The following is a 27,004-nucleotide window of genomic DNA, read 5'->3' as shown; positions in this document are numbered from 1 at the left end:
CCTGTCTAGTGCGAAATTTAATGCACAAAAGTGATAATGTTTCTGCTATTTGGTATGGGTTAGCTTCTTATGTCTCATTGCTCCCTCCCCCATTTAAATTTGGTCCTCATAAAATCGGTAGCACATCTGAGCTTTTTTCAGAGAATCAGTACATTTGTTTTCAGCAGTGAAAAGATTGACGCTATAGTTAATGAAGTTAATCCAAAATTATGGATAATGATTCGTTAATATTATATACAAATACAAATACAAATACAACGCCACAACAGGCAAATTGCCCAACGAGGTGGCTGACTTAAGAACATCCTGGATCCCCGAGCCCCTACTTACTACTGCTACACCACACATGCACCCCCCCCCGGAACCCCCCAACGAATCGGTACATGCGGGAATGTGCGTGTACGTGTAACCTGACGTAAAGTTTTTGTGTAATGCTTGTTATGTGTAGTGCTGTCATCTGCCCCCAGTTTTACTAACTATGAGTGAAGTGCTATGATTGGATTATTTATCGTTGTAGGACTGTTGCTCTCTGTGGCGAGACTTTTTAACGGGGAGATCGGCTCGCATTCGCGCCTTGAAGTTGGGAACCACAGAAAACCAACTTCAGCCGACCACCACTGTGGGGTTCGAACCCGGATCCTCGCATCACGAGTCCGGTATTATAACCACTCGACCACCACAGCGGCCACAGCATTATCAGCTGGTTTAATTTGGCAAAGGCTGTTTTTTCTCTTTGAGAAAATTTATAGAATGATAAAATTCTTGGGTAGTGTGTGTAAATAATTTTTGACATGAAAATTTTTATGTAAAGATTTTTTTCAGGCAAAATTGATCAGGAAATCAAATGAGCTCCAACAATATTAATATTTAAGAATGTATATCTTTCCCTGTCACCAAAAACAATTGGGCTTATTGACATTGGTTTCCAGTCATTTTATGAAAATTTTTTATTTCATAGACATATTTCTTATAAACTTTTGAATACATTTAGAATATATATATATTTTAAAAAAATAACGCACTTCTAAGTCATTGAATTTTATACTAGCTTTAAAACATATTTTGGAAATTTCACTTTTATACTTACAGATTCGAGTTCCCTTGTTCTTGATGAAGGGAAAACCATAAATTTCAATAATAAACATTTTTTTTAAATACAAAAGCAAACAATGAAGTACAAATGTATAAAACAAACCCATAGTGATTGGCATATTTTTAATTCTCAATATTTCGTTACAAACGTTTTTAAAGAATCCAAATGCAAGTAGAAATGTATTTTTAAGATGTTTTCTGATATGAAAAGTAGGCATATATGTATATATATATTTACGGTGTAGAGAGGTTTTATATTTCTTTTACACAGAAATTATTTTTCCTCAGGGTCGTTTATGTAATGTTTCCTTAATGGTTTTCCATAACATATATTTGCCATATCATTAGATAGTTTGTTCATTAAAATAAAATGTCTCAATGTAAAATAACTCTTCCGGCTACTATACTGAAGTGTAGAAAAAAATTTATATGTATAAAATGCATCTGACTATTTGTGATGCGAAATGTGAACAATGTTCTTGAAATTTTATATTGATAATCTTTGATTAGTTTTTGATAATGGAAAATAGTTTAGATGGGTTTGTAGTTATAAATATGTATTGCGTGTGTGTGCACACTCGTTGAGCAAATTTTATCATGATCTTTTAAATATACAGGATTGCATTGCGTCTGTTTGCAATTGTCTAGAGCCCTAACTGCCTAACAGAAAATAATGAAGCAACAAATGTCTCAATGAAGGAATGGGGCAAATTTTTGAAGCCAGAAAATCTCTGCATAGTTTTTTGGCGTTGAATCACTATTGTTTGAAGGGTTTTGCTAGCAAAGTATGTCCTTGTAAAGTTGATGACATATATAATAGGAGAATAAATAGTTCTACTAAGTGGAGATATTTACCACTACATTCAAAAAGATCCAAGGCTCATTTTATTACCAAAAAATGAATGCAGATAGAACCTGCTTATTTAGAGTTTTTCCATCAAAGTGACTAAACCCTCTGCTCACAATTATGACTTTTTGCCATTGTACATACACAGATGTAAATGTGGATTGCAGGGCTTTTTCGTCATGCTCTCCGGGGCCTATGTTGCTGTATTCCTTCGGAAACTGAGAATCCTTGCCCCTTAAGCAAATTCTTTATCCTAGGAAAAAGTCATGTGGGGCAAGATCGGGTGGAATAAGCTGATTGTAGATGCATCGAAATGTGATGTTTTGACAAGTAATCTGACACCAAGAGAGACCCATGAACCAGTGTATTGTTATGATGGAGCACCCATTACTTGGCCTTCCAAAGATCTGGTCGCTTGTGTCTCATCAAAGCATGCTGACGTTTAAGGACTCACAGGTCCTTCCTGGTGTCAGATTACCTGTCAAAACATCACATTTGAATACATTCATAATCAAATTCCTTTGATCTTACCCTGATGACTTTTTTCTTTTCCCTCAGATAAAAAATTTGCTTAAGGGTCAATGATTCTCAGGTTCTGAAGAAGCACAGCACGCTACAACAAAGACAACTGGAAGATGCGATAAAAGAAGGATTGCAATCTGCATTTATATTCTTCGCATACCCTGTGTAAAAGATTTATTTTATACTTAGATTTGTGTATATTTGAAGTCTAGATGATCTGTATACCAGTGTCTTTAATGTGTATTACATGCCAATTCATACTCCCCCCCCCCTCCCCCTCTTCTTTTTATTTGTTGAACACAACTCTGTATTTGCTTACGGGTCTCAACCTAAACAGGAATAAATAAATTTTACTGGCCTACATTTTTGTAGGCAAAAATGCATAATTGCGCAGAGTAGTTATTTCACAGAAAACATCAAATAAGCAGGTTCTATCTGTATTAATTTTTCCGTAATAAAATAAGTCTCAAAACTTTTTGAATGTAGTAGTATGTACCCTGCCATGAAGGTTGCCCCCAACTAGTTAATCAAGGCACCCTAGAGCGCAATAAGACAATGTATGTTTGGAAATATCTGTGTTAGGCTATTCATTTCAAATTAAGGGTCTTAACCTTCCACCGGGTGTAGTTCATGCTCATCACCTGTTTTTTCTGTGACCTTATCTTCTGTTTTGAAATTCTTGTGATAGAACTTCCTTTGTGTCATTTATACATTGATAATCTACATCATAGTTTCTCAAACTTTTTGTTCTAGCCCCCCCCCCCCCCCCAATCAAAATATTTTTCTTACCTCAAGCTTCTACCCTCCCCCAGAACCTTTCATTTTCCCACTTTGGGAAAAACTGCTCTACATCTTTGAAGTATGATTCATTTTGCACATTGTTTTACTTATGATTAGGGCTGCAACTAGATGTTTTGTCAGCCAGGGCAAGCACTTATTTTGGTGCCCTGTGTAATATACAAGGAGCAGTTAAAGGGTAAATTGGATGCCCCCAGTTCTGTACGTGGGTCATCAGACCTGCCTACTCCCCTCTAGTTGTGTCCTATGATACAGTTTGTAAGAACAAAAGAAGCAATGCCATGGTGTTTCTAATATCATGCACCTGCCTTGCTGTTGCATTGGTATTGTGCTTGATGGAAGGTTCATATTTTGTTGACTGATTTTTCCTATCAATAGCAAATGTAAAAAAAAACCAATGTTCAATCTATTGACTTTATGCATCACACTCATACTAGTCCTAATGTTGCCATTAAGAACTCTTTATTCGAGTATTTTTCGTAGGTTGAAAAAAGCAAAGTGATTTTATAACCATATCATTAGAATAATAGTCAGAAATGAGAACTTGACTACGTTTTTTTGCCTCGTGCAGAAACTCTTCTGTTGCTCCGTGAAAATAGCACCCATAAGTGTCAGAAACGGTCAGTTCAATGATCAAGTTTTTTGCATTTGCTATTTCTACATTGATTTTTCCTTATTTTCTAGTCTTGTAAAAAATTATGAGTGTATTGATTCAAGTATTTCATTAGCTTTTTTGAGTGACAATCATTTCTCTTCTTGAATCAGAATTTTCGATATTTCAGAAAATTTAATATTTTCTGCAATGTAATTATTTTTTCACGTATTCTTTATCACTGAAATAAATATTCCCTTAGAAAAAACGAATTTCATTTATGCAAGTTTTTGTTTATTTTGTTTCCTGCTACACAATGCAAATAAGCAGAGAGATATGAATGAACAATTATACAGCAACTTGCAGTTTTACTTCGAGCATAACTCTTTGTTATGCATTACATGTTAGGTGGCTATTGGAAGGGAGAGACTATATGAGGTTATATTATTATATTGAGGTTATTTTTTTATAGCAAATATTACCTTCACAATTTTGTGTGATTGTAGTAGTAATAGTGCAATAAAAGAAATTAATTTGCTGAATGATGTGATCAGACGTATCAGTTTTTACGCCGTTGTTTTAAATGCTCATAAATCATGGGTGCACAAACATTCTGACTCATAGGAGATATTTCCCCTAGGATAACTTTTACAAGCCCTATAAGAACTAAATTACTTCTTCACTGGCAAAATACCAATAGAAAAATTAATTTGAATGCGCTCTGAAGTCCATTTCGTATAGTTATCATTACACTGAAATCCAAAATTCATTAATATAATTCTATTTCATATGCATATTATTAATGAACTGCCACTTCCTTGAAGCAATTTTGAAATATGCTTTATGGAGACGGATACAACTATCTAAGATTAGCCTCCTCGAGCAGGGTTTGTGCACTCATGTCATACATGATTACTATGCTCATAATATTTAGCTTTACAGTGTTTTTGTTGGGTGAATGTTGTTAATGTGATGTTTATTATGGTGTTCATATAAGTCATCTGAACTCGTTCAGGAACAATAATTTGTATCATGTTTTTTATAGGTGTAACAAACATATTTCTAATAGTTGCATCTGACATGATCAGTCGCACTATAAAAAAATTTTGTAAATAGTTCTCAGGGAAGCCTAATACCTCATTCAACAAAGAAAAACAGTTTTTTGTACCATGTTATGTACCAACAAAATGAACATGCTTTTCCTAGTTTTTAACTGTTTGTTGAAAATATTTAATATAGAATTGTTCGGATTTTTCATTATACTATATTAATGTATTACAACCAAGACTTTTTTATCTGTTACAAGACAAATTTATAACATCTGAGTGATCAATATCGCTTTTGCTCATGAATTTGATATTTTTGTCGTTTTTGTAGCCATAAATATCATAAGTTACTCTTCCTTATATCAAGGAGAGGTACAACAGCACAGTGATATGCATGAAAGTGATGTACCTATGTGTCAAGTGTGTGGGAAAATGTTCAGCAGAAAAGCTAATGTGCAACGCCACATGCTGATCCATACAGGTGAAAAACCTTATGGCTGCAATATTTGCGGGAAGTCATTCAACCAAAGTTTTAGTCTGGTCCTTCATAGAAGAATTCATCTCACAGAGTGAGTGTTACATATATATACATGGGAATTCAGAATAAAGTTGTTTTTGATATTTGACTATTTTCACACCAGTAATTGAGATAAATTTTTTTTGTACTTTGTGTCACGTGTGAGTAACATTTTGAAATGAACATGATACAGAGGGTGTTTATACATACACAGAATACCTTGACTACATCGGCCCACATTTATGTCATCTCATTCTATATATAATGGGGTTTTTTTTTTTCAATTTTGAAATTAATTTGGAAAAAAATGAATTTCAAAGTTGCATTTTTTGAACAAAGCTTGAAGCCTTTTGACATTGCATTCTTAGAGCGAAATGTTTTGATTCTAGTTTTTTTTTTCTTTTCAAAGTCCTTTCTAGCGTGTGTGAACACCATCTGTGTGCGTTTCTCTTCATTTTTGTTTTGATTTAAAAAAATTAGTTTGTATGACTAACAAAAAAAAAAAAAAAATGGACAGTATAGTTGTTCATAGATTCTGATTTATAAAAAAATACCTATTTACAAAGACAGCAATGATAATAAATAATCGTTAGGTACATATAACAATCACCACCACTTTTCAAATCTTATGAAGTCTTGCTGTACACCCATTTTCAATAATATGGCAGCAATCTCATCTGTCATGTTAGATGGACCACATATATAACATAATGTATTGCCTTTCTTCAATCTCTCAACAGCTTCTGCTATTTGTGGCTCTCCAATTCTGTGACCTGGAAAAGTAAAATTAGAACTAAAATTCCACAAAATTTTTATTGCACTATTAGCTACATTATAGCATACATTCACTATACAGTGATATCTCGGTTAATAAAGATAATTCGTTCCAGAATCACATTTGTTATCCAAAATGTAAATTCCCATAGGTTCTTGAGAGAATAATTTAATTCGTTGCAAGTATCGCCAAAATTTAATGTTAAGTTTCAAAAAGAACACCATCAAGGGAGCGCAGTAAAAAAGACTAAAGGTTAGAATGAACAGCTTCAAAATTGGATAAATTAAAATTTACAAAGAGAAAATATTGAAGATTTTATTTTATATTGTGTGCACAACCCAATTGATTTCATAGGTGTTTGTATTTTTTTGTGATTCGGTCTCAGCTCATTTCAGTGTCTGATTTCTACAGATGGAAAAGATGAGGCCCTAGAATGTCCAGTTTGAAGCAGACTCTTGTGGGGAATCGGCCAAAGCCGTCCATGGAGTCAAGGATACAGTTAGTTGGTTTTGGAACGCGAGAACTGTGGGGGTTTGACAGCTACTTGGTTCTTGATCCATAGTGAGATTAGCAAAGAATAAAAAAAATATCAAAAAAATATATCGGTGGTGCAGTATAAAAAATATTTGAGACGACTAAATCACGTCCAGGTCACCAATTATAGGTGAGTGGATGGCAGGAGAAGTGAAAACATCTTTTATAAAAATATATTTAATTTTAAATGTATACGGTATGGCTACAAAGCAAATTAATATAAAAGCTTTCTTCTTTCAACAATAAGGGCAGCCATTTATCAGAACATTCCAAAACCAACTAACTGTATTCTTGACTCTGTGGACAACTTCGACTGATTCCCCATACTCTTGTACTGAAGCAATGTGTGCTCTGAAAACATAAGCTCTTTTTTCAATGCATTTTCTACTAACTGAATTTACATGAAATGTAAAAAAAACTTTCAGAAACAGAGAAGTACACATGGAAAAAGATTCCTATGTAGACATATTAAGTTAATTGGGTTCAAGTGACAGTACTTCTCTCTCTGCCCGAGTGGCATGGTGGTAAGATGCTCGTCTACCACCGTGAAGGTTGTTGTCAGGGTCCCGGGTTCGAACCCAAGGGAGGATATAGATATTTTCCCTAAAGAACTCGAGGCGACCACCGATAGGCAGCGCCTTCACTTCCAACCCATCTCACTAATGGCAGTAAATTGCAAGATAGCGATATGGCCAGAGTCTGTGTTTGGTGAAGTAGTAGTTCTCTGATGATGATTGATGAGAAAATTCAGCTCATAACCTGGCTGCGTTAGATTAGCATGCTCATTCATATCAACAAAAATGTTCATTAGCCAAGGCAGATGGAATGTTACAGGGGCTGTGGAAGCTAGCGGTATAATATAGAATCTTATGAGTTAGATTGTGTTGAGGGGAAATATTTCTGAAGGAGGCAATGGGACAAAAAAGGTTGGGAAACACTGATCTAGAAAGTGTGTACGCATGAAAGTTGCCTGGGGCCCCTGGCATCATTCTGGGCCATGAATGCTTAGCTGTTTCATTTTTCCTCTGAGCGTGTGTTTGACCAAGCATTCCATTCACAAAAATAAATGAAATCGGGCTTGAAAAGATTGAGCACCACTTGTCTAGACAGGCCCCCTGCTTACTTTCATGAAATATATTTTAACTGTACTTTGTGCCGTAGCCCTTAATTTCACGCCACTCGCAAGATTTTAGTAATAATTGTGGCGTATGCACATACAAATAAGATGGCATCACACGGATGGTGCTACAAGTGCAGCAAGAGCCACAGATAAAAGGACTGCTTTTGTATTTACTCCCACACATTTCACTTAACTTTCAACATGAAATAGTTAATAACCTGCATAATATTATCCTGGTGATTTATGGTGTTTATCGCTTCACCATAAACGGGTGACCTTAATAGCATGAGCTTAAATGCCTGCCAGGTCATCATAGTTGTCATGATTACAATTTCAATGCTGACTGTATCCATATTGCAGATTTCCTGGCATACAGACTTTCAGCACTCACTAGATTGTCACATGATTTCAGCATCGTTGATCATCCTCACATTGCGGCTTTCCCGTTGTGCTGCATTCTGGCCCTCGTATGATTGCCACTGACCTGTCCTTGCAATGCGGTTGTGGTGTGCTACATTCCGGCCCTCACCCCTTACATCACTGACCGTTTTTACATGGTGGCTTCCTGAGTTTATGGTTCTTTGATACTTGCGTGATCATCGCCAACAGTCTTCACATTTTGGCTCACCTGTTCACTGCACATTGGTTTCCACTCAATGCCTACCTCTCTTCGGTAGTGCTCAGCTATACTTCAAAGTTATCTAACTGGTGAATAGTGGACTTAGCTGTGCCCATTGTTGTGGTGGCCCTGTAAGTAACTTTCTAATTGTGCTTTAGTGACCTAAAATTTAATGAAAAATGAAATTGATCCTGCTTGGTTTGCAGACAACTCTTCGTAAGGACTTTGGTCACCTCAGTCCCTGAGTTTGTATATGGAGCAATGCCTAAGCTCACTGGAGACTTCTTTGTACAAAGTCAGTCTCACTAATATAAATGCACCTGAGTTTGTAAAGTCATTAACACAACTGTTATAGCAAGTGAGACTAGTGGTCCGACATGGCAATAAAGCAACTTATGCAGGGCTTCCACTCAAAAAATTATGAAAAGTAGGAAAAGCAGGAGTAAAAAGTAGGATGGGGGAGGGTACCCGTCTTAGATAAGATAATCATAGTATTACAAAAAAAAAATCCCTAAAAAGTTTTTTTTATAGCACTATTTCAGTATCCTGTAAAATTGACTCTCAAGCCAAACCAAAATGACAGAAATGCTTGGTTGCAAAACAATTTTTGGCCAAAAAAAGTGTACTAGCAACCACAAGATAATTAAATTTTTTCTATCTCTTCCCGCAATATATATTACATTCATTTTTTGGAGTCCTCCAAGTGCCAACTCTTATCGACAATGCACAGTAAATTATGAAGACATGCATGTTTTTTAAGAATGACACTCCTTTGAGACCATTTTCAAAAGCACAGTGCAAAATGTCTAAATTAGAAGGTCTGATGTAAATAAGCCAAGGTGAACCGAGGGGTTTTATTGCGCTGTCCATCCTTTCTTTAAAGGGATTTGTTTACATTTTATTGATCAATACCGGCGTAATCATTTTTGACAAATGAAGCACTTTCATTTCTAGCTCTTTGCTGAGCATTGTAAACATTGTTTATGCCTTTTCACATGCCTTAAAAATACAGAAAACAATTGAATGCTATTGGGTAGTATCAGAATCACCAAACCTAGAATAGGCCTACACATCCATTTACTTTGTAATGCAAACAATTGTTTAACCTATACACCAAATGTGGACTATAATTTTGAATGATGAATGGCAGTTACTGTCCAAGACCATGAAGTAGTAAATACAAAATTATTTTTTCCATCCAGATAGAAGTTTTTAACCTTTAACTGGCATGATGGGGTCATTTTGACCCCATGCATTTTTCATCTTGCTACCACTTGAGAAAGAAATGCATCTGGATCTTACTTTCAGTACCTTTCAAGCTGGTTTACATGTGTTTGACAAATTTATGATTTATTCTACTTTTTCTTCCCTCTCCTATCATTAATCAAAGTTTCCTTGGGGTCAAAATGACCCTACCTCGCCACTTGCGTACGGTTTTTTTTTGTCTGATGGCCAGTGTTCAGATCAAAATAACGTATCGGAAAAGTGCCAGTTTTCTTGATAATTTAAATTAGTCGTGAAACATCAAATATCTGAGATGAGCATGAGGATAGTGTTGTTAGTGGATTGTACATAAGATCTGCGTGATCCCCATGTCATAGTGTTGTTTACAAGTAGTGTAGACTTAGAATAAGGCTAATTTTGGTGTTTGCGGAAATATAGTAAACACTATTTTAATTTGTAAATTTAAAAATTATAAATATTTATAAAATAATTTATTATAATAATTTATTAATTATTTATAAAATAATTATAAAATGATTTTAAATTATTTTCTTAGTATATTTTAATCGTATTCGTTCGTTTTTTAATCAATCATTTTTTAATTGAAAGTTGCATTCAAAAAATTTCAAAAGTCCTGTATCCCTCCATTTTTTTCGAATGTGTGTCTTAATAAAAGACCAATTGTGAGAAAATAAAGAAATTTGAAAAATTATTTAGAAAATTGACAGATGAATGAAGTCATGTAAAAAACCCATTGCTTTTATGAAAACTCTTTTTTGTTGATTTTTAAAATGCATTAATACATGCTGGGTGGGTGGGGGGTCAAAATGACCCTACGATACCAATTACGCACAGAATTTTCAAGCCAGTTAAGGGTTAACTCTACTTGTTGTGAATCCTCAAACAAAGTTACATGTAACATTAATAAACCTAATGGTCCACATACACCCGCCACAAATAACCTTGAAAACGATACAATTTCTGCATTGGTAGACTCATTAATTGTAATCGAAAAAATTTATAATATATGACAATATATCGATGATTTCCTGCTGAATTGAAATCAATTACACGAATTTTGTTGATAGGATTTGGTGGAAAAGTAGGACAAAATCGAGAAAGTAGGACTTCTTACCAAAAAATAGGACAAGTGGAAGCCCTGCTTATGTTCCTAAAGAACTTACTACCTGCAAATATGTTTTTATTCGCAGGTGTCTTAGCAAAAGAGCTCTACAGTCGACATATGGTGGTCTGTTTGAGGTGTCGGAGCATACAGACCATGGCTATCTCATAACGCCCCCATCAAGGAAGAGGATTGTCGCTAAAGACCTCCTGAAGCCAGCACACACATATTGGAGGAAGACCTTGCTGCTGAAGCTGGATCATCTGACCAATGTGAGCGTACTTATGACAAGCAACGTGTTTCGCCTATCTATTCTGTTTCATATAACCATCAAGTTAAGTCCACTACAATGATTCCAGAGTACCGTACTCGAAGCGGTAGAAAAGTTAATTTCTGCATATTTCTGGTACACTGAGAGGGGAGCATGTGGCGTATGCACATACAAATAAGGTGATATCATGTAGATGGCGCAGCAAGTGAGCAGGAGAGAGCCGCTGATAAAAGGACTGTGCTTTTGTATTAACTCACACACATTTCACTTAAGGTTGAACATGATATAGTTGTTGTTTATGTAACAGCTAAATAGCCTGGCTTGGTATTACTCTTCTGATTTATGGTATTTGTTGTCTCACCATAGTTGGCAATTTTCCAAATAGTTGGCAACCTTTTATTATTGTCTCGAATCTAGAGACTTAATTCCCTGTACAGTAGAACATCTCAATAACAAACACCCATGGGACCGAAAATTTGGTCGACTAACAAAGTGTGTCTGTTAATGGATGGTAAAATGTATAGTCTCTTGACAATGCAATCAAAAAAGTGTCTGTTAATGGAAAGTGAAATGGGGTCATTCAAGTATTACGTCAGCATCGGGGGGGGGGGGATTCGGATTTGCTGGCTTTTGATGACAAGGGGGGAGAGGGGGATTTGAAGGTTGCTTACGTCATCAACCACCCCTTTTTGAAGATATGAAATATTCTAAGCTGCTGATGAAATTTTGTGACGGAGGGGGGGGTCAAAAATTGCTGAAAATGTGCTTACGTAATACTTGAATAGCCCAATACATTGAGTTCCATCAACATAATTTGGGAAGGTGCCCACTAATGGGGTGTATCCGGGAGGTTACACACTGTACTCTTGATGGCATATGGTCATCCTACACGTAATTAATCAATGACAGCAAATAGTAAATACTTGACACATACACCAAATTTTTTTATCGTCGAGTGGATGCGTACACCTGGTAACGAAATATTGGCAGGATAAACTGGAGTGCTCTTTTTCCATGCTTTCGAATGTATCCTAGAAAGATTACAGACAAAAATTACATGTCTAGTCGGAGGGACTGACTTCACAATATCATTACTAGGGTTTGGATTTTTATGACATAAAGAGGAAACATTGTCTGTGATCGGTTACAAAACTTGAAATTCAGGTTTTTTTTAACCTATCAGCAACAATGTTCCATCTCAAGATTATAAAAAAACTGAGCCCTAATGATTACTAATTTATATTTGGTTACGATAATTAAAATTTGGTTTTGTTAAATGAAGGGTTAGGACAAATATAACAGTCTATGTAATTTTTTTCAAACTTCACAGGAGACGTGATTGAAATTATAGCTGAAAAGGGGAAATTTTTTGTCTGAGAAGGTAACTGAGATGCAATAGCAACATAGACCATTGTTCCAATTAAAGAACGTGTGATTGCAGCTGTTTATGTGGCATAGCAACGAAATATATGTGGATTTCTGTAGGAACTAACTTAAGGAACCTATAATGGAAGCTATATGGACAGTGTTTGCAAATCGGAAAAAATTGAGGCCCTAGCAAAATTTCATAGTCGCCAAGCAATTTTTTTCCCTACAAAATCGTTCCAAGTTAGTGTATTTTTTGGCTTTCTCAGACCTTTAGCCAGGATTACACTATAAAAGTTTGATAAAATATCTTTCACAAAACTAAAAACAACAACCAATAAGCCTATTAGTTACATGTTAGCAGACAGGCTGGCAAAATTTCTGATAATTTTGTACTGCTCTCTTCGACTTCAATTATCATACATAAAAAATAGGCACCAATTCAAATTTTTTAGTCACCAAGGCAACCTGGGATTTGTCCAGCCCTGTGAATGGAACATTATTCAGTCAAGAGACAGATTTCACAAAAATGTAACATAGATTGTTTCTCGCCTGAACCCTTCAAATGTAAAGATATGCTTACTGTTTAATGATCTGCATTATCAAGATTCAAAGATTTAAGATTAGTTCTTTGCAGAAAATAAAAATAACCTTCCTAACCTAATAGGAGTGAAACCTTTATATAATGATATTCTAGACCAAGAAAATTTTTTTTTAGCAGATTATAGTTATATAGGCAGCATTATGATCATGTGCCATCAAATTTATGCTGCTGTTGGTATCTTTTCGAAATCAGTTAGTGTCACCAAAAAATGTGCTTCTGAGTATTTACTGACTGCAAAAAATTTTAATTGATTAGTTAATAAACAAAATTCACTTAGGTGTGTGTGTGTATTTTGCCCCTGTAAAGAGATTTATTGCAATACACTTTGGGGTATCACACAAAAAAGTAGTGATATTGAAGACTTCAACAATTGTGGTGATCACACACACACACAGAGAGAGAGAGGGGTGATACTAAATGCAGATATCATTAGTCGTCCTTGGAAGAACTGAAATATGTGACAAGTTAAAAAATACACTAAAGGATATTTTGAGCAAAATATTAAAAAACACATTGTTGGTGTGGCAGTTTCCACAAATCTCTCGAGGGGGGTTTATTATAGTAAAGAATATCATTGTATTGAGCGGAGTTTGAAGTTAGACTATGGGTGATCCCAAACAAGATTAAAAAAATATAGCTGCAGAGGGATTTATCGTTATATTCTCATAGCAAGGTTTCTCTGTGTTATAATTGGAGGAAAAAAAGACATTACATTTGTATACATTGTAAGTGATATCTTTAATATTATTTTGATTTTTGTAGATTCAGTGAGACGGGAAAAATAGTTATAACTGATAGGCTACTTCGTAATATCCTATAAGTGGGCTCAACTATATGTTCACTTTCGACATCATTCACTTTTATGTCACAGTGAATAAGAACAAATCTGTATTATCACAAAAATTCGACAAATTGAATTTATTTGTCTTGAAAACGTGGCAATTTTTGTATAAAAGGCAAATCTGTAACTTGATCAGCTGGCTATTTGAAAAATCCATTCAACAATTAAATTTTTTAATGCGAGAACAAATTTGAGATAATCAAATGAATAAATGTCATTAAAAATAAGAGCTTTCTGTTAACTTCATGGACCATGAAAACATCATAATACAGCCTACTGTTTAAACATTCAAAAATCAAGTGAAATTTAGACGGCTGAACTGAAAGGAGGGTTTAATGCGGAAAGTTTGAAATAAAGTTTTCATGCAGTATTGATAATGTATAAAAAAAATTACCTCACACAAAAAAATAGTGAAGATACGTACACTGAAAATCCTTCATAATGAGATACCCTCTGTTCCTGATGCATTTTTCATACTGTTTATATATTCTATTTATAGGCTAACGATAACACCTTTATTAGTGATACATTTTTCCAGTCCATTAACCAGTCATCTGGCCTTTTAGAAGTTCAACAGAGGAATATGGACGAGGTGCATGCAGGGTCTAGTAGTCATCTGGCCAGTTAATTTCTCAGTGTGCTACCCGCGGTGCCCCTTTTTATATAAATGATTGCGCATTTTGCCTTTTTCTTTTTTGAAAGTTTGAAGAAAATAAAATGTTTTGATTGGATTTTTTTATGAATACATTAAAACTGAGTTCATCATGTTTTTTGCTGTTTTTTGAAATTAAAAAAATGGCAACAGTAATCACTACAGTAATTACTAATCAGTGTTCAAAATAGAAATATTTTTAATTCTTAATTGCAAATAATGCCAGCATGGGTTGTTCAAAATGAATGCAGGAAATATATTTCTTGAAATAAGATTGCTCAACTCCATCTACTGATGAGCAAATAATGTAGAAGGATGCTTTCGGAGGTGGCACCAGCTGTATGAAAAATTATTCCGTCATATTCATGGGATATAGACTGAAAATCAGCATGATGACATGCCATAGTAGCCAGGTGACTGGTTAAGTTACATGGACTCACTGTATTAGAAATCATTTGTATATTTTTTCATAACTGATCAGCATTCCGCAGCTACTGTCGAATAATTTCAGTTTTCAATGTCTAATTAAAGATGACATAAATCAAGGGTGCTCAACTTTTAGTGGAGAGTGTACTTCTTCATTGGTTTGAAAACGTATCGCAGGCCACTTGAGTGATCTGTAAATGTACCACAGATAACTTGAATGATATGGGAATGCACTGCATGCCATTTGAGTGATCTGTAAATGTACCACAGGCCGCTTAAGTGCTCTGGAACTATGCAGTGGGTCGCTCAAGTGATCTGTATATGTGTCACGGGTCACTTAAATGATGTGGAATGGCACCACAAGTCACTCAAGTGATCTATAAATGTGCTTAGTTCATTTTTATAAAATTTAGTTTGAGATCGTGGGATACATCAGAGGGCCTGTGAGCGATGGGTTGAGCATGTATGGTGAAAATTGTAAATTCCAATTATGTTCTATAATGTTCCATGTTTGAGACATGGCTTTTCTGTTAACTGAGAAATTTCTATGGCAAGCTATTACTTCACACAATGGTCACTATAAATCATGAAGGTATCAGCAAGAAACAAGTTTCTTAAACATAAAGTATGAAATAACATGTTCTTTAAATTTTCAATTCGTTCAAAAAATATATTGTAAAACCACATTTTTGAACATGATGTTTCATAGATTAAAAAAAGCATGAATCATTAAATATACACACCTTAAATATCAATTCTTCTTCTGTTTTGGCACTATAGAAGAGATTAACATTCCCAGGTTTTATAGGAGACTGGCTTGTCGATTTTGAAGAATTAAGTATGTGGCAATATTCACATAAAATAGAAACCAAAGGGTTTATGCCGACTCCTCCACCAACCAGAAGTAGGTCTGCTGTGGCCGATGGAGTATCTGGCTGAGGATCATAGAAAAAGTCTCCTCCGACTCTAATCATAACTTCTTGACTAACTTGGCACTAAAAACATTAATAAAAATGTTTTAATGGGAATAACAAGTGTCATTAATAAGTTGTATTAGAAAAAAACAATTTTTAACAATATACAGTCGAATCCTGTTTTAATGAATACCGTTATAGCATAATCTCGCTATAAAAATATAATAATAAATCAACTATAACTATAATAAAAAACCTATAATAAATCTCGTTTTAACAAACATTTTTCTGATCCCCCAGATGAGTTTTCATAGGAACAATGCAAAAACCTGGAATTCTTTTCTAACGAAATTTTTTTTTATAGTGAAGGGATTTCTCTGGTCTTTTGGAGTTCATTATAACGGGATTTGACTGTAGTCAAACTTGGTTATTTCAAGAGGACAGCAAAAAATTTAAAATTAATTAATCTATACTGGATTCATACAATGACTACAAATATCAACTACATTCACATAGGATTAATATATATACATTGAGCATTGAAGGACCAGACACACCCCGCTTCCCATCTCGGACAGATATTGAAGCTTTCCCAGAGGATGGGTGTATCTGAAAATTTATTAATTTATATGAAAATAACAAACAATGATATACATATATACAATAACGAATATATATATATTATAAAAAGAATATATATATATTATAAAAAGAATATATTAATATATATACAGGGTGCATAGGTAATATGGCATATGGTATTTTACTGCTGAACAGTTGATCCTACAGGCATACTTCCAATTGGGAAAAAGTATGCAAATAGCGTATAGTACTAGTTATTAAAATAAAAATGTTAACTTTTTATACAGAAACTCTATGTTTAAGAACCCAATTACAAAGTTGTTGTTCTGTCTCTCTCGAGGCAAACAAAAGAAATTCCATGTTTCAAAGTACAATATTCACTGCGATATTCGAAAAACGGAGGAAAGTTGGGTGGGGGGGGGGGGACAACATTAAATGTGGGAAAACTGTTTTAACTGCATTTAACACTGTTTTTTCCATACGTCCGGTTACCTATGCACCCTGTACAACTGATCTTAACTATGCTACATTATTCCACCATTCAGGAAGACATCACTGTAGAGTTTCTTGACTGTGCTAAAAAAAAACCTGATTTACAGAAACAGTTACTGATATCATCAGTTACGAAACTGTTTTCCAAATTCTGCTAATCTCTCTCTCATTGGTATTTTATTAGAGAAATCTATTTTCATTCAGAATTTGTTGGAAAAAACTGTTCTGAAGAAATCTTTTTCAAGAGGTTAAACAACACAATTCATATCAAGTGGTAAAAAATTTTGATGCATTCCTGCTGAACAATCTACATTAAATTATCAAAAAATAAATAAAAATGAGCACTTTGAATTCTTTCTATATGGAGTCTCTTCTGAAGCTGCTTGCTAGTCAACAAAACATTTTGGCAGATTAATTCAGTATGGATAATCTTTTTATAAACTTACATCATGAGGTTTCTAGGGCTCCCACTTATCCTACTTTTTGTTTTACTTTTCCTATTTTTTTACCAAATTCTATCCACAAAATATGGGCAGAGATATGCCCCCCCCCCCCCCAGCATCAAAGGTAGAGTTGTTTGGTCTAAAGTATATGTGTATATATGAATTGAAATCATCGTCATCGTGACCCCTGCAATAATGACAGTGCACACCCCCGCAGACTTTCACGTCCATCTCCGCTTATGCCACAAAATTCATGTAATTGATTTTAATTGATGAGGGAATCATTGATATATTGCCAAATATTATAAATGTTGTTGATTACAATTAATGATTCTGCTAAAGCAGAAATTGTAATGTTTTTCAAGTTACTTGGGGCAGGGGTGTATGTCGACGATTTGGCTCTTATTAATTTTTCTTTCTCTTATTTTGAGGGTTCAGTAAGTAGGATAGTCATTAAAAACTTTTGTCTGGGTGGAAAAAAAAAAATTTTGTTTTTACTACTTCATGATCTTGGACAATAACCAACGTTCATCATTAAAAATTATGGTGCACATTTTGTGTATAGGTGAAACAACAGTTTGCATGACAAAGCGGTTGGATACATAGGCTTATTCTAGATTTTGTGACTCTGATGCTACTCAATAGCATTCAGTTGTCTTCTGTATTGTTTAGGGTGTAAACAACATTTACAATGCTCAGCAAAGAGCTAGAAATGAAAGTGCTTCATTTGTCAAAAATGATTACACTGGCATTGAATAGTAAAATGTAAACAAATCCCTTTTAAAAAAAAATGGACAACACAGTAAAACCATCGGGGTCATCTTGACTTATTTACACATTGAACCTTGAAATTTACACATTTGGCACTGTGCTTTTGGAAGTGGTCTTAAATTGACTTTCTAAGAAAAAATGCCAATCTTACAAAAACTTATATGTTTTCATAATTTGCCGTGCATTGTCAAAGAGAGTTCACAGAATGGACTGTGGAAGACTCTAAAAAAAGAATGTAATATATATTATAAGGAGAGACAGAAAAGAATTATCTGTGGGTGCTATTAATTTTGGTACCCTATATTGGCCAAAAATTGTTTTTGTAACCAAGTCATTTCTGTCATTTGGCTTTGGCTCGAGTCAATCTTAGAGGATAGTGAAATAGTGCTATGAAAAAAGTAATAATTTACAGATTTTTTTTATTATGCTATGATGTCTGGGATGGGGGGAAGGGGGAGACCCTTCCCCATCCTACTTTTTAGCCATACTTTTCCTAATTTTTTCAGTGGGAGTCTTGGTTTCCGATGATCAAAACTGGTAATTTTTTTCGAACTGAGTTGCTAAATAATGAATCCAACGTGAAAAGCAAATTATAATATCTAATGCATTTTGACACACAAAGTGTACCATTTTCAAAGGAAGACTTGTAAATTTTTCATTGTAAGTTGTCATAACACCTGGGGTTATCTTAAAGACTTGCCCCACAGTGCCTTACACGTTGCTCAGTGAACAGAGTGTTAGCATGACTGTTCAAGCCAGAAGTTAAGGAAGAAAAAACTACACCCACTGTGGGTCTAAATCAAGAATATGTCAGAATTTCAAACTTTCATTTTTAATGATTTACTATTTAACAAATTGGTCAGCAACCAATAGGCCTAGATAATGAAGATAGAACAAATTAGTCAAGAGAAGCAACATCTGACTGCTTGTGGATTTTCCACAACTGGCTACATTTGCTCATACTAAAATCATGATTTTTTTTCCCTCCAACTTTGACACATCCAAAATATTTGAAAGAATTCAAATTGAACAAGAGATTTTAACCTTGAAATTTTAAGCCTTAAAATTAACTAGAAAACTCAAGGGAGTGTTCATAAAAGTTTGAATTCACAAAGTTTCAGTATATTGCAAAAAATATTACACATTAATATGTTGATGTTATACAGTTGATGCTCAATTTTATGATACTCCAATTTATGAACCCACACAACAAATTTTTAAATTAGTCCTCTGGTTCTGAACAATATGCCATATCTTTGATCATCTTTTGATTTTACAAATTAATTATTTAAGTCTGTCCTAGTTTGTTAAAACAAGCATTGACTGTATATCAAAACTACTGATTGAAAACAAACTTTTGTGTGGACCCACTGAGTGGGAGGGAATTTCCCATACTTCACAGCCAGGTCCAAAATACCCGTTTCTATTGCTTCATATGGTGCAGATGTCATGCTATAGCCTGTCACATCTTCGATGCCTGGTGCATAGAAATCGACCCTGAAAAAAAATTATAATTATCATCATATATAAGGAATAATTATCATATGCATGTATTCAGAATCAGAGACACAGAGTAATTTACCAATTGAAAAGCAAAAAAAAAAATTTCAGAACTGTTGTTTTGGGTCTTACTACCTCCAGGGCTTGGACCCATCCTGACTGCAGTATACTTTAACCAGTTAGGTCTCTACGACGACATATGAGGCGATAATTATTTGAAAAATAATTAGTAATTATTCCAATTATCAGTTTTCATTTTATGATGATTTAAAAAAAAAAAACAGTTAAGAACGTGAGGAAGTCAGTTTAAATGTATTCACAAAAAATTTTAATCAGGAAAATTCATTTTAGTAGCTTCAAACTTTTAAAAAAGGGAAAAAGGAGAAATTAATTGGACAGCTGACTAGTTAAGAGTCACTGTGAGATCACATGATCATTGTGCTGGACTCTCATCCTGAGGATCCAAGTTTGAACCCTGTTGATGGCACAGTGTTGGTCATTGAATTTGGTTTTCTGCTGTTTTCCAACTTCGAGGTGCCAATGCAAGCTGGTCCTCCATTTGAAAAAAATCTCTCTGCAGAGAGCAAGCAAATCTTCAACATGGTGCAATATAACCCGTCACTTTGAACATCTCTATATGGGTCATTCCCAAAAAAAGCACATTCCCCATTTTTGAAATTAAAATTCAAAGTTGAATTTTCAAAATAAAACTGATCTCAAATTTCTGACGACTTGAAGTTTAACATTTCATAAATATTTTTCACTTTTATTTTGTAATAATATTTTATTTTTTTGGGTTTTGTGACTGAAAATCATGTAGATTCTGTCTACTCTGTTACGAAAACAAATATCGCGGAGAAGAGACTGGAAACAAAAATAATATAGGAAGATAATGGTTCTGTCCCATAAAATACAGAATATATTGTCACATAACAACCTTTACTAATACATGCTCCTTATGACTCATCTCCCAGGATCTGTGCCTGACAGAGTGATTTCAACAATCTGTACCACTTTACTTTCATAACACCCTATTCGAAAGGCTGATGCCTGTAATGTAGTTAGTTTTTTGTCTCATTCTACTAGTTAAAGTTTTTAAGGATGCCACAAAATACTTCTTTGTACATCTATATCTCAGACAGGCAGTGTACTATGATTGAGTTGTGCCAAAAGTGTGTGTCCCCTGGATCTCCTGAACCCCAAAATCCCTGGGCAGGGCCACAAAAATGATTATATACAAATGAACACATAGTACACACAGCTGCCTCACCACATTTGGCCAGTTGTGGCTCAATCTTCAAAGTTCAGCTGCCCCTCGAGCAGTTACCTAATCACTGGTTTTCAAGGTGCTGCCTTGTGATAGTTGCCTACACAGCACAGCTCCTGCCCTCCCACAATTCTTTAAGCGCGGTTCTTAAAGTGCAGCCAATGGGTCTTCGGGTGGTGGCTCCCAGGTGAGCTCCAGTGCTCGGCTGAGCTCTCGCTGCCTTATTTAACCATACAAGCACCTCAAAAACATTTATTTCTCTGGGGAATTTCTGATGAATTGGTACATGCAGGAATGTGTTGTGTGTATATGTACGGCCCTAACTTATTTATATGTTTAGAGTGTTATGCACCAACTCATCAGAAAATCTGCAAAAAATGTTTAAGAGGTGCATGTATAGTTAAGTCGTAGTATAGTTGCCGCAGTCTTAATCAAATTTCTAATTTTATTAAATCATCTTCCAATATTATACAGCTAGCGTTGTCAATGCCACAACAAAATGCTCAGAGGGCCATATTGTCCTAAACAGACCAACTTATTTTATGCTCACCTTGCACGTATCAATCAAAGCAATGAAAATTCTTTTGTTCCCAATCTAGAATTTTTAGCTGCCTTCACAAGTTGAAATGCGAAATCACGCTATTAAATTCATACCTTTCAAATAATGAATGAGTAACATGCATACCATTGCCCAGCTTTGAAAGAAAAGCCTGCTTCTGGAACATGAAGACGGAGCACCTTGATCAGCTCCGATGCATCAAATATATTCTCCACGATAGCTTTATAAAATTTCTGAAATTGAAAAAATTAGGAGAAAGTGTAATACTCGCATAAAGCACTAAGAAAATGCTTCTCTGTTTATACTCTAAAACGCTTCTCTCCTACTTGACACAATGTCAAACAGTTTTTATTAAGTTTGTTTTAGAATGCTATTATTTCTGAATTCAGTTTCACTTTTGTGAAGAGAGGTCATGGCATCCTGGACAATCCACCAAAAATGTTGTGTTTGCAAAAAAAAAAGTGACGAGAATTCCATCCAGAGATAGAAAAACAGAACCTAAAAGCAAATTGTTCACCCCACAATATTTTTTTCACGAAAGCAGACATGAAACACATTCTTAAAACAATAATATTCCTAAAACAAACTTAATAAAAACCATGTGATAATATGCCAGACACAAACATGAACAGCAGTGTCAGCAAGAAAAGTGGAAAGGGGGACTTCGACTTGGCCTCACACATTTAATCCCTCATCTCTTGCTAAAGCCGTTATAACTAGAAAATAAGTAGGCCGACATATTAAAAAAGTACACAATTTCTGGGGAAAATGTGCAGAATTTATAGATTAAAAAGTTATATTTTCAAAGGCATGTGGTGCTTCTTTCAATACCACATTTAAACTACATGTTTTTTTCCAGAACATTTTCAGTGGTAAAGACTATACTGATTGGCTATCGGGATGACTATTAGTGTGTGCTTTTGGTGGTAGCCTAGAGTTCCTATTTGTGATTTATATAAATAAGCTACAAATGCCCATCAGGCAAATTCAGTAGGCTGAATTAAGATGCCCATGATACAAAATATGGATGTCCAAAACAAAAATAAAGCACCCTAAAAAATAAGAGTAATTATTACGAAAAAAAAACTAAAAATTATATGAGAATATGTAATAAACTTCCCGTAAAAAATTAAGGTTGTTTTGTCTGAAGTGGTGACCAGTTTTTTTTGGGTTTTTTTTTGAATCACCAGAACAATCCCATGTAAGGCTTTACTGGTTGTTTTTTACTGCCATCTTTTTGTCGTCCTGATAATCAGCCAACATCATTATGAGTTAGCCCCAAAGCAGAATGTTTTATATTGTTCTGCAACAAGACCTTGGCTGATTGGAAATGCATACTCTCGCAGATTTTGGCACATTTTGCTTTGGGGGAAGTTATAAGCTGATATTTGTTAAGTACAGTAAGACCTCATTATAATGCCACCACTTTCAACTTCATAAGGCCTATAACGTCACTTTTTATAGGTCCTTGCCAGCATAATTACTAAATTGGGTTTACTTGTTATCAAATCCTCCCGCTTATGAAGTGATTTTTATTCAGTCCCTCAAAGAGTAACATTATACCGAGTTCTGACTGTACATATATTCTCTAATGTTGACACAGAATTTTAAGAAGAAATGAAAAAGTGAAGGGCATTCCCAATAGTGAGACAAAAAATATTCACTACAAAAATTATTCAGGCCTATTCCATATTTTTTCTAGAAATCTTCTGCAGGTGCGGCACTCATCATAAGTATCTGTATCGATAACAACTTTCAGATATTATTAAGCACTTTTTTCACAGGTGTGGTGCTGTGATAAATCCTTGAGAACTGTTTATTGTAATGAACATAATTTTATGAGAACACTAAACATACTGGCGACTGTGTTCAGAAAATAATTGCATTGGATTATAGAATGATGCAATCATTAGTGAAGATTTTGAATCTCTTTCTTTTAATGAATTTGAATTATACAATACCTGTTGTCTGAACACATTTGGTGCCATTCGAAATTCAGCTCGCTTTTTTATGCTAAATTCTTGTTGACAGTAAGATCTGGAAAGACTGAGACAGGAAAAAAATTATCGGCCAACGAGCAGGAATACAAAAGCTAATATGGTGAAAATCTTATACAATCATAATCGCCTATATAATGATATTACTCCCTGGCCTTGATGCACTTCTCATCGTTTTAATATATTCTATTCTTAATAATTCCATTTTTAATGTATACCATACAAACACCGATAACTTTTTTTATAACGATGTGTTTCTCCAGTCCCTTGAGCATTAAAACATTATAATTCCCTAAATCTGATTCTAAAACGGAAAACACTCTTCTATGTTAGTTTTTCACAAGGAATCAGGTGTGTAATTATTGGGCGGTCGATGGTATCCGCCCTGTATAATGATATAGGGTGGATACTATCGACCGCCCAATAACTACACACCTGATTCCTTGTGAAAAACTAACATAGAAGGGTGTTTTCCGTTTTAGAATCAGATTTAGGGAATTATAATGTTTTAAGTTTTTGTGGCATGCCATATTTGCAAGTGGTCATTTAAGAGCTAAGCAATCAACAAAAGTAAAATTCTTCCCCAGCAGAGGGTTGCAAGCTTTTTGAAAAATGAATTGAAATATTCAATTCCGTTAGAGGCCAAGTTTGATCATCTTCTTTCACAATTGATGTCTTTTCTCTTAGTGAAGATTGATGTTATAACCTTGTCAAATAATATATGGGAGAAAAAAATCAACTATAAAATCTACATCTTAATCTTCAAGTTCTTGATTCTATCCGAAGATGAACACTCTAGCGTCTGTCGCTCTAAACAGCGTCCCTTGGCACTGTGGTCATAGCTTTGTTGAGGTATATTCCTGAAGAGTCCGTTGGTTCTTAAAATCTCACTGAGATAGTGGATGATCCTGGGGTGCACAGGACAGAATACTTGTGGTATAAAAGACAGGTATAAATCGTCTCTTCGCAACGCCATCTGTCACCTACTTTACAAACTATGAGTGAAGTGTAATGATTTAATAATCGCTGGAACAACTTCGGTATAAGGGACACGCCAAATTGGCGACTTATTTTTGGCGATAGGTTGCCATCGTTGGCGTACTCTGATTCGGTGTTGTTCTGCTGGGTTGTCGCTGTTCTGAAAAATTCTGCCAGGCGGCGTTAGTTGTTGTAGAGCGTCTTTTCAAACAGCCGTACAGCCATTTTGTCGTTTGTGCTTGTTCCGAGTGATTGGATTACATTTTCGTCGCTGGTTAGGTTGTATTGTTCCCTTTCCCCCCCCCCTTTATTTAAACAGTACCCGTATTTTATTTAAACCCTGATCGATTTATTATTTAAACAACGGTTCGGGCTTAATTTAAACAATGCCCGGGTCCTATTTAAACCCTGATTGATTTATTTTTATCCACAGTTTTATTTTTAAACAATCCCGAGCATATTTTTGTTTATACCATTTGTTTTTATTGCTTTCTATGCTGGCTATTTTTTTTTCTGGCGCACGTAGTGTCTGGCGCCTTTTTCTCGGACCGTCCGACATATTTGGCGTCGGAAAAAAAAGTCGCCAAAAATCGCCAACCTGTCCCTTATACCAAAGCTTTTCCTTTTTGGCGATTTTTTTTCTTTGACAAGAAAGACGTCCAGAAGATGTTTCACTTTTTGGTGACTTCCCGCTATGCTATCGGGCGTTTTTCCCACCAAAGAAAATAAATCACCAAAAAAGGATTATGCTACAGCTTTTCCCAGATTCTTTACGGGTTTTACAAAAGAAAATTTCCGGTGCGAAAAACAAGAAAACGGAAAGCATTGCCCCGAGATGGAGCCCTGCCAGCTCCACCCCTTATATGGGCCATGCATGGATTAAAATTTATCGCATAAAAGGATTGTTAAAAACTTCGTGACTTACTGGTAGCTAGAAGGTATTGAACGGGTTCCTCCACGTATAAATGAATTACGCAAGACTTTAGCTCCATATCCTAACACCAACATCGACATAACCAAGTTTTCTTTATTTTATGGATATCAACCCGATCACTTCAATCTAGTAATGGTAGATTTACAATTACACTTCAATTCACAAATGGTAAATTTCCCGAATTTGCTCCACAAATTATAAATTTACTCGGCTTCCGGGAATTTACTCATTCCCTTTCCCAATCATTAATCTTTCCGGATACTAAAATAAAAGATCTCAGATAAAATATCAAGAGGTGTTTTTTTAACCATAAATGTAAACAACAACACGCTTCTGAGGAGTCCTTGATATTTAGCCTTTGTAACAGCTGCTTCCGACAGAAAACTGGGGCCATCACATATTTTTCCGAAAACATATCATTATGTCGGACCATATCAACAAGTACCAACTCGGTTTCCACACACTGCGGAGGTGCCCCTCTCCTTCACGGTTTCTGAAGAGATTTCAGGGAGGAGGAGGAGGATTGTGGGATCGAGCTGTCATTACTTCATCAAACACCAACTCTGGCCATATCGATATATTGCAATTTACTGCCAATGAGTTAGTTGAGTTGGAAACGAAGACACCATCTATCGGTCGCCTCCTCGAGCTAGTTAGGAAGATATCTATATTCTCCCCTGGGTTTGAACCTAGGACCATGACGGCAACCTTCACGGAGGTAGACGAACACTACACCACTCGGGAACAAAAAGTTGCAGCTTTCCTGGGGGTCCATGGAATTGCGCAGAGGGACGCGCTACCAGTGGCCAAGTGTGTCGGAAGGGTTTGGAACTTATGGATGTTTGTCTTAGTGTTTACGTAGAAAATTTCGATTTTTTTTAATCAATTCAGTGGTTGCTCAGACCCATGTCGTAAAATGTTGCGGTTGCTCGAGCAACCACAGCAGGAAAAATAATTTTGAATTTCGATGCAAAAAATAGTTTTGCGGCCTTCTAAAACTGGTTTTACCATCCCATTTGATATTCGCGGGAACGCCAGGTTTACAATGGAATCCAAGAATGGCAATCGAGCTTTTCTTTCTTTCAAACCGAGCACAACTCAGGTCTATCACCATTTATGAGCGATTTACTACCTAGTGAGTTGTGCCGGAGGTGTAACTGTATGTACCTAACAGTCTGAGTGCATATGTAGTGTGTTTGATTTTTCAGTGCGGCCATCTATATTTCAGAAATGAAGTGAGTGATGTGCTATTATTGAATTACATTTGTGCCGTTTGTAGATCTGTTGCTCTCTGTGACGAGACTTTTTAACGGGGAGATCGGCTCGCATTCGAGCCTTGAAGTTGGGAACCACAGAAAACCAACTTTAGCCGACCACCACTATGGCGACGGTGGGGTTCGAACCCGGGTTCTCGCGAGGCGAGTCCGTCACTACGACCACTCGACCACCGGACTAGCGAGGAGATCAATAAATTCTAGGCTTGTGTTCTGGAGGCCAATTTTCTTTGCAAAATTTTCGTTCAGTACAAATTCACTGAAAAAAATCATTTCAATACGTATAAAGTGTCTTGCTTCTAGGTGAGAGTTGAAAACTCTGGGT

The 27,004-nt window shown here is 35.4% G+C and overlaps 2 protein-coding genes across 2 annotated transcripts; one reads left to right on the top strand and one right to left on the bottom strand.

The window, feature by feature from the left end:
• The first annotated feature begins 546 nt into the window (after positions 1–546).
• Positions 547–14,563, top strand: LOC149088180 (uncharacterized). The gene is made up of 3 exons (XM_089245371.1): positions 547–5,466; positions 10,898–11,081; positions 14,390–14,563. The coding sequence occupies exons 1-3, from the start codon at positions 5,288–5,290 to the stop codon at positions 14,516–14,518; spliced, it is 492 nt and encodes a 163-aa protein (XP_089101497.1). The 5' UTR covers positions 547–5,287; the 3' UTR covers positions 14,519–14,563.
• Positions 5,936–25,747, bottom strand: LOC149088179 (oxidoreductase NAD-binding domain-containing protein 1-like). Its single transcript, XM_089245365.1, has 7 exons — positions 25,397–25,747; positions 23,458–23,542; positions 21,623–21,729; positions 19,526–19,667; positions 15,712–15,963; positions 12,015–12,111; positions 5,936–6,187 (listed from the first exon to the last, which is right to left on the bottom strand). Exons 1-7 carry the CDS (start codon positions 25,483–25,485, stop codon positions 6,021–6,023), a joined length of 939 nt encoding a protein of 312 aa, XP_089101491.1. The 5' UTR covers positions 25,486–25,747; the 3' UTR covers positions 5,936–6,020.
• Between the last annotated feature and the right edge of the window lie 1,257 nt (positions 25,748–27,004).

The sequence above is a fragment of the Pholcus phalangioides genome, unplaced genomic scaffold (assembly GCF_987345545.1).
Source record: "Pholcus phalangioides strain wild (caught in Gottingen) unplaced genomic scaffold, Ppha-v1.0 ptg000003l_1, whole genome shotgun sequence".
In the NCBI taxonomy this organism is placed as follows: Eukaryota; Metazoa; Arthropoda; class Arachnida; order Araneae; family Pholcidae; genus Pholcus; species Pholcus phalangioides.
The sequence above is the reverse complement of the archived record's forward strand: the minus strand, read 5'-3'. Positions and strand labels throughout refer to the sequence as shown.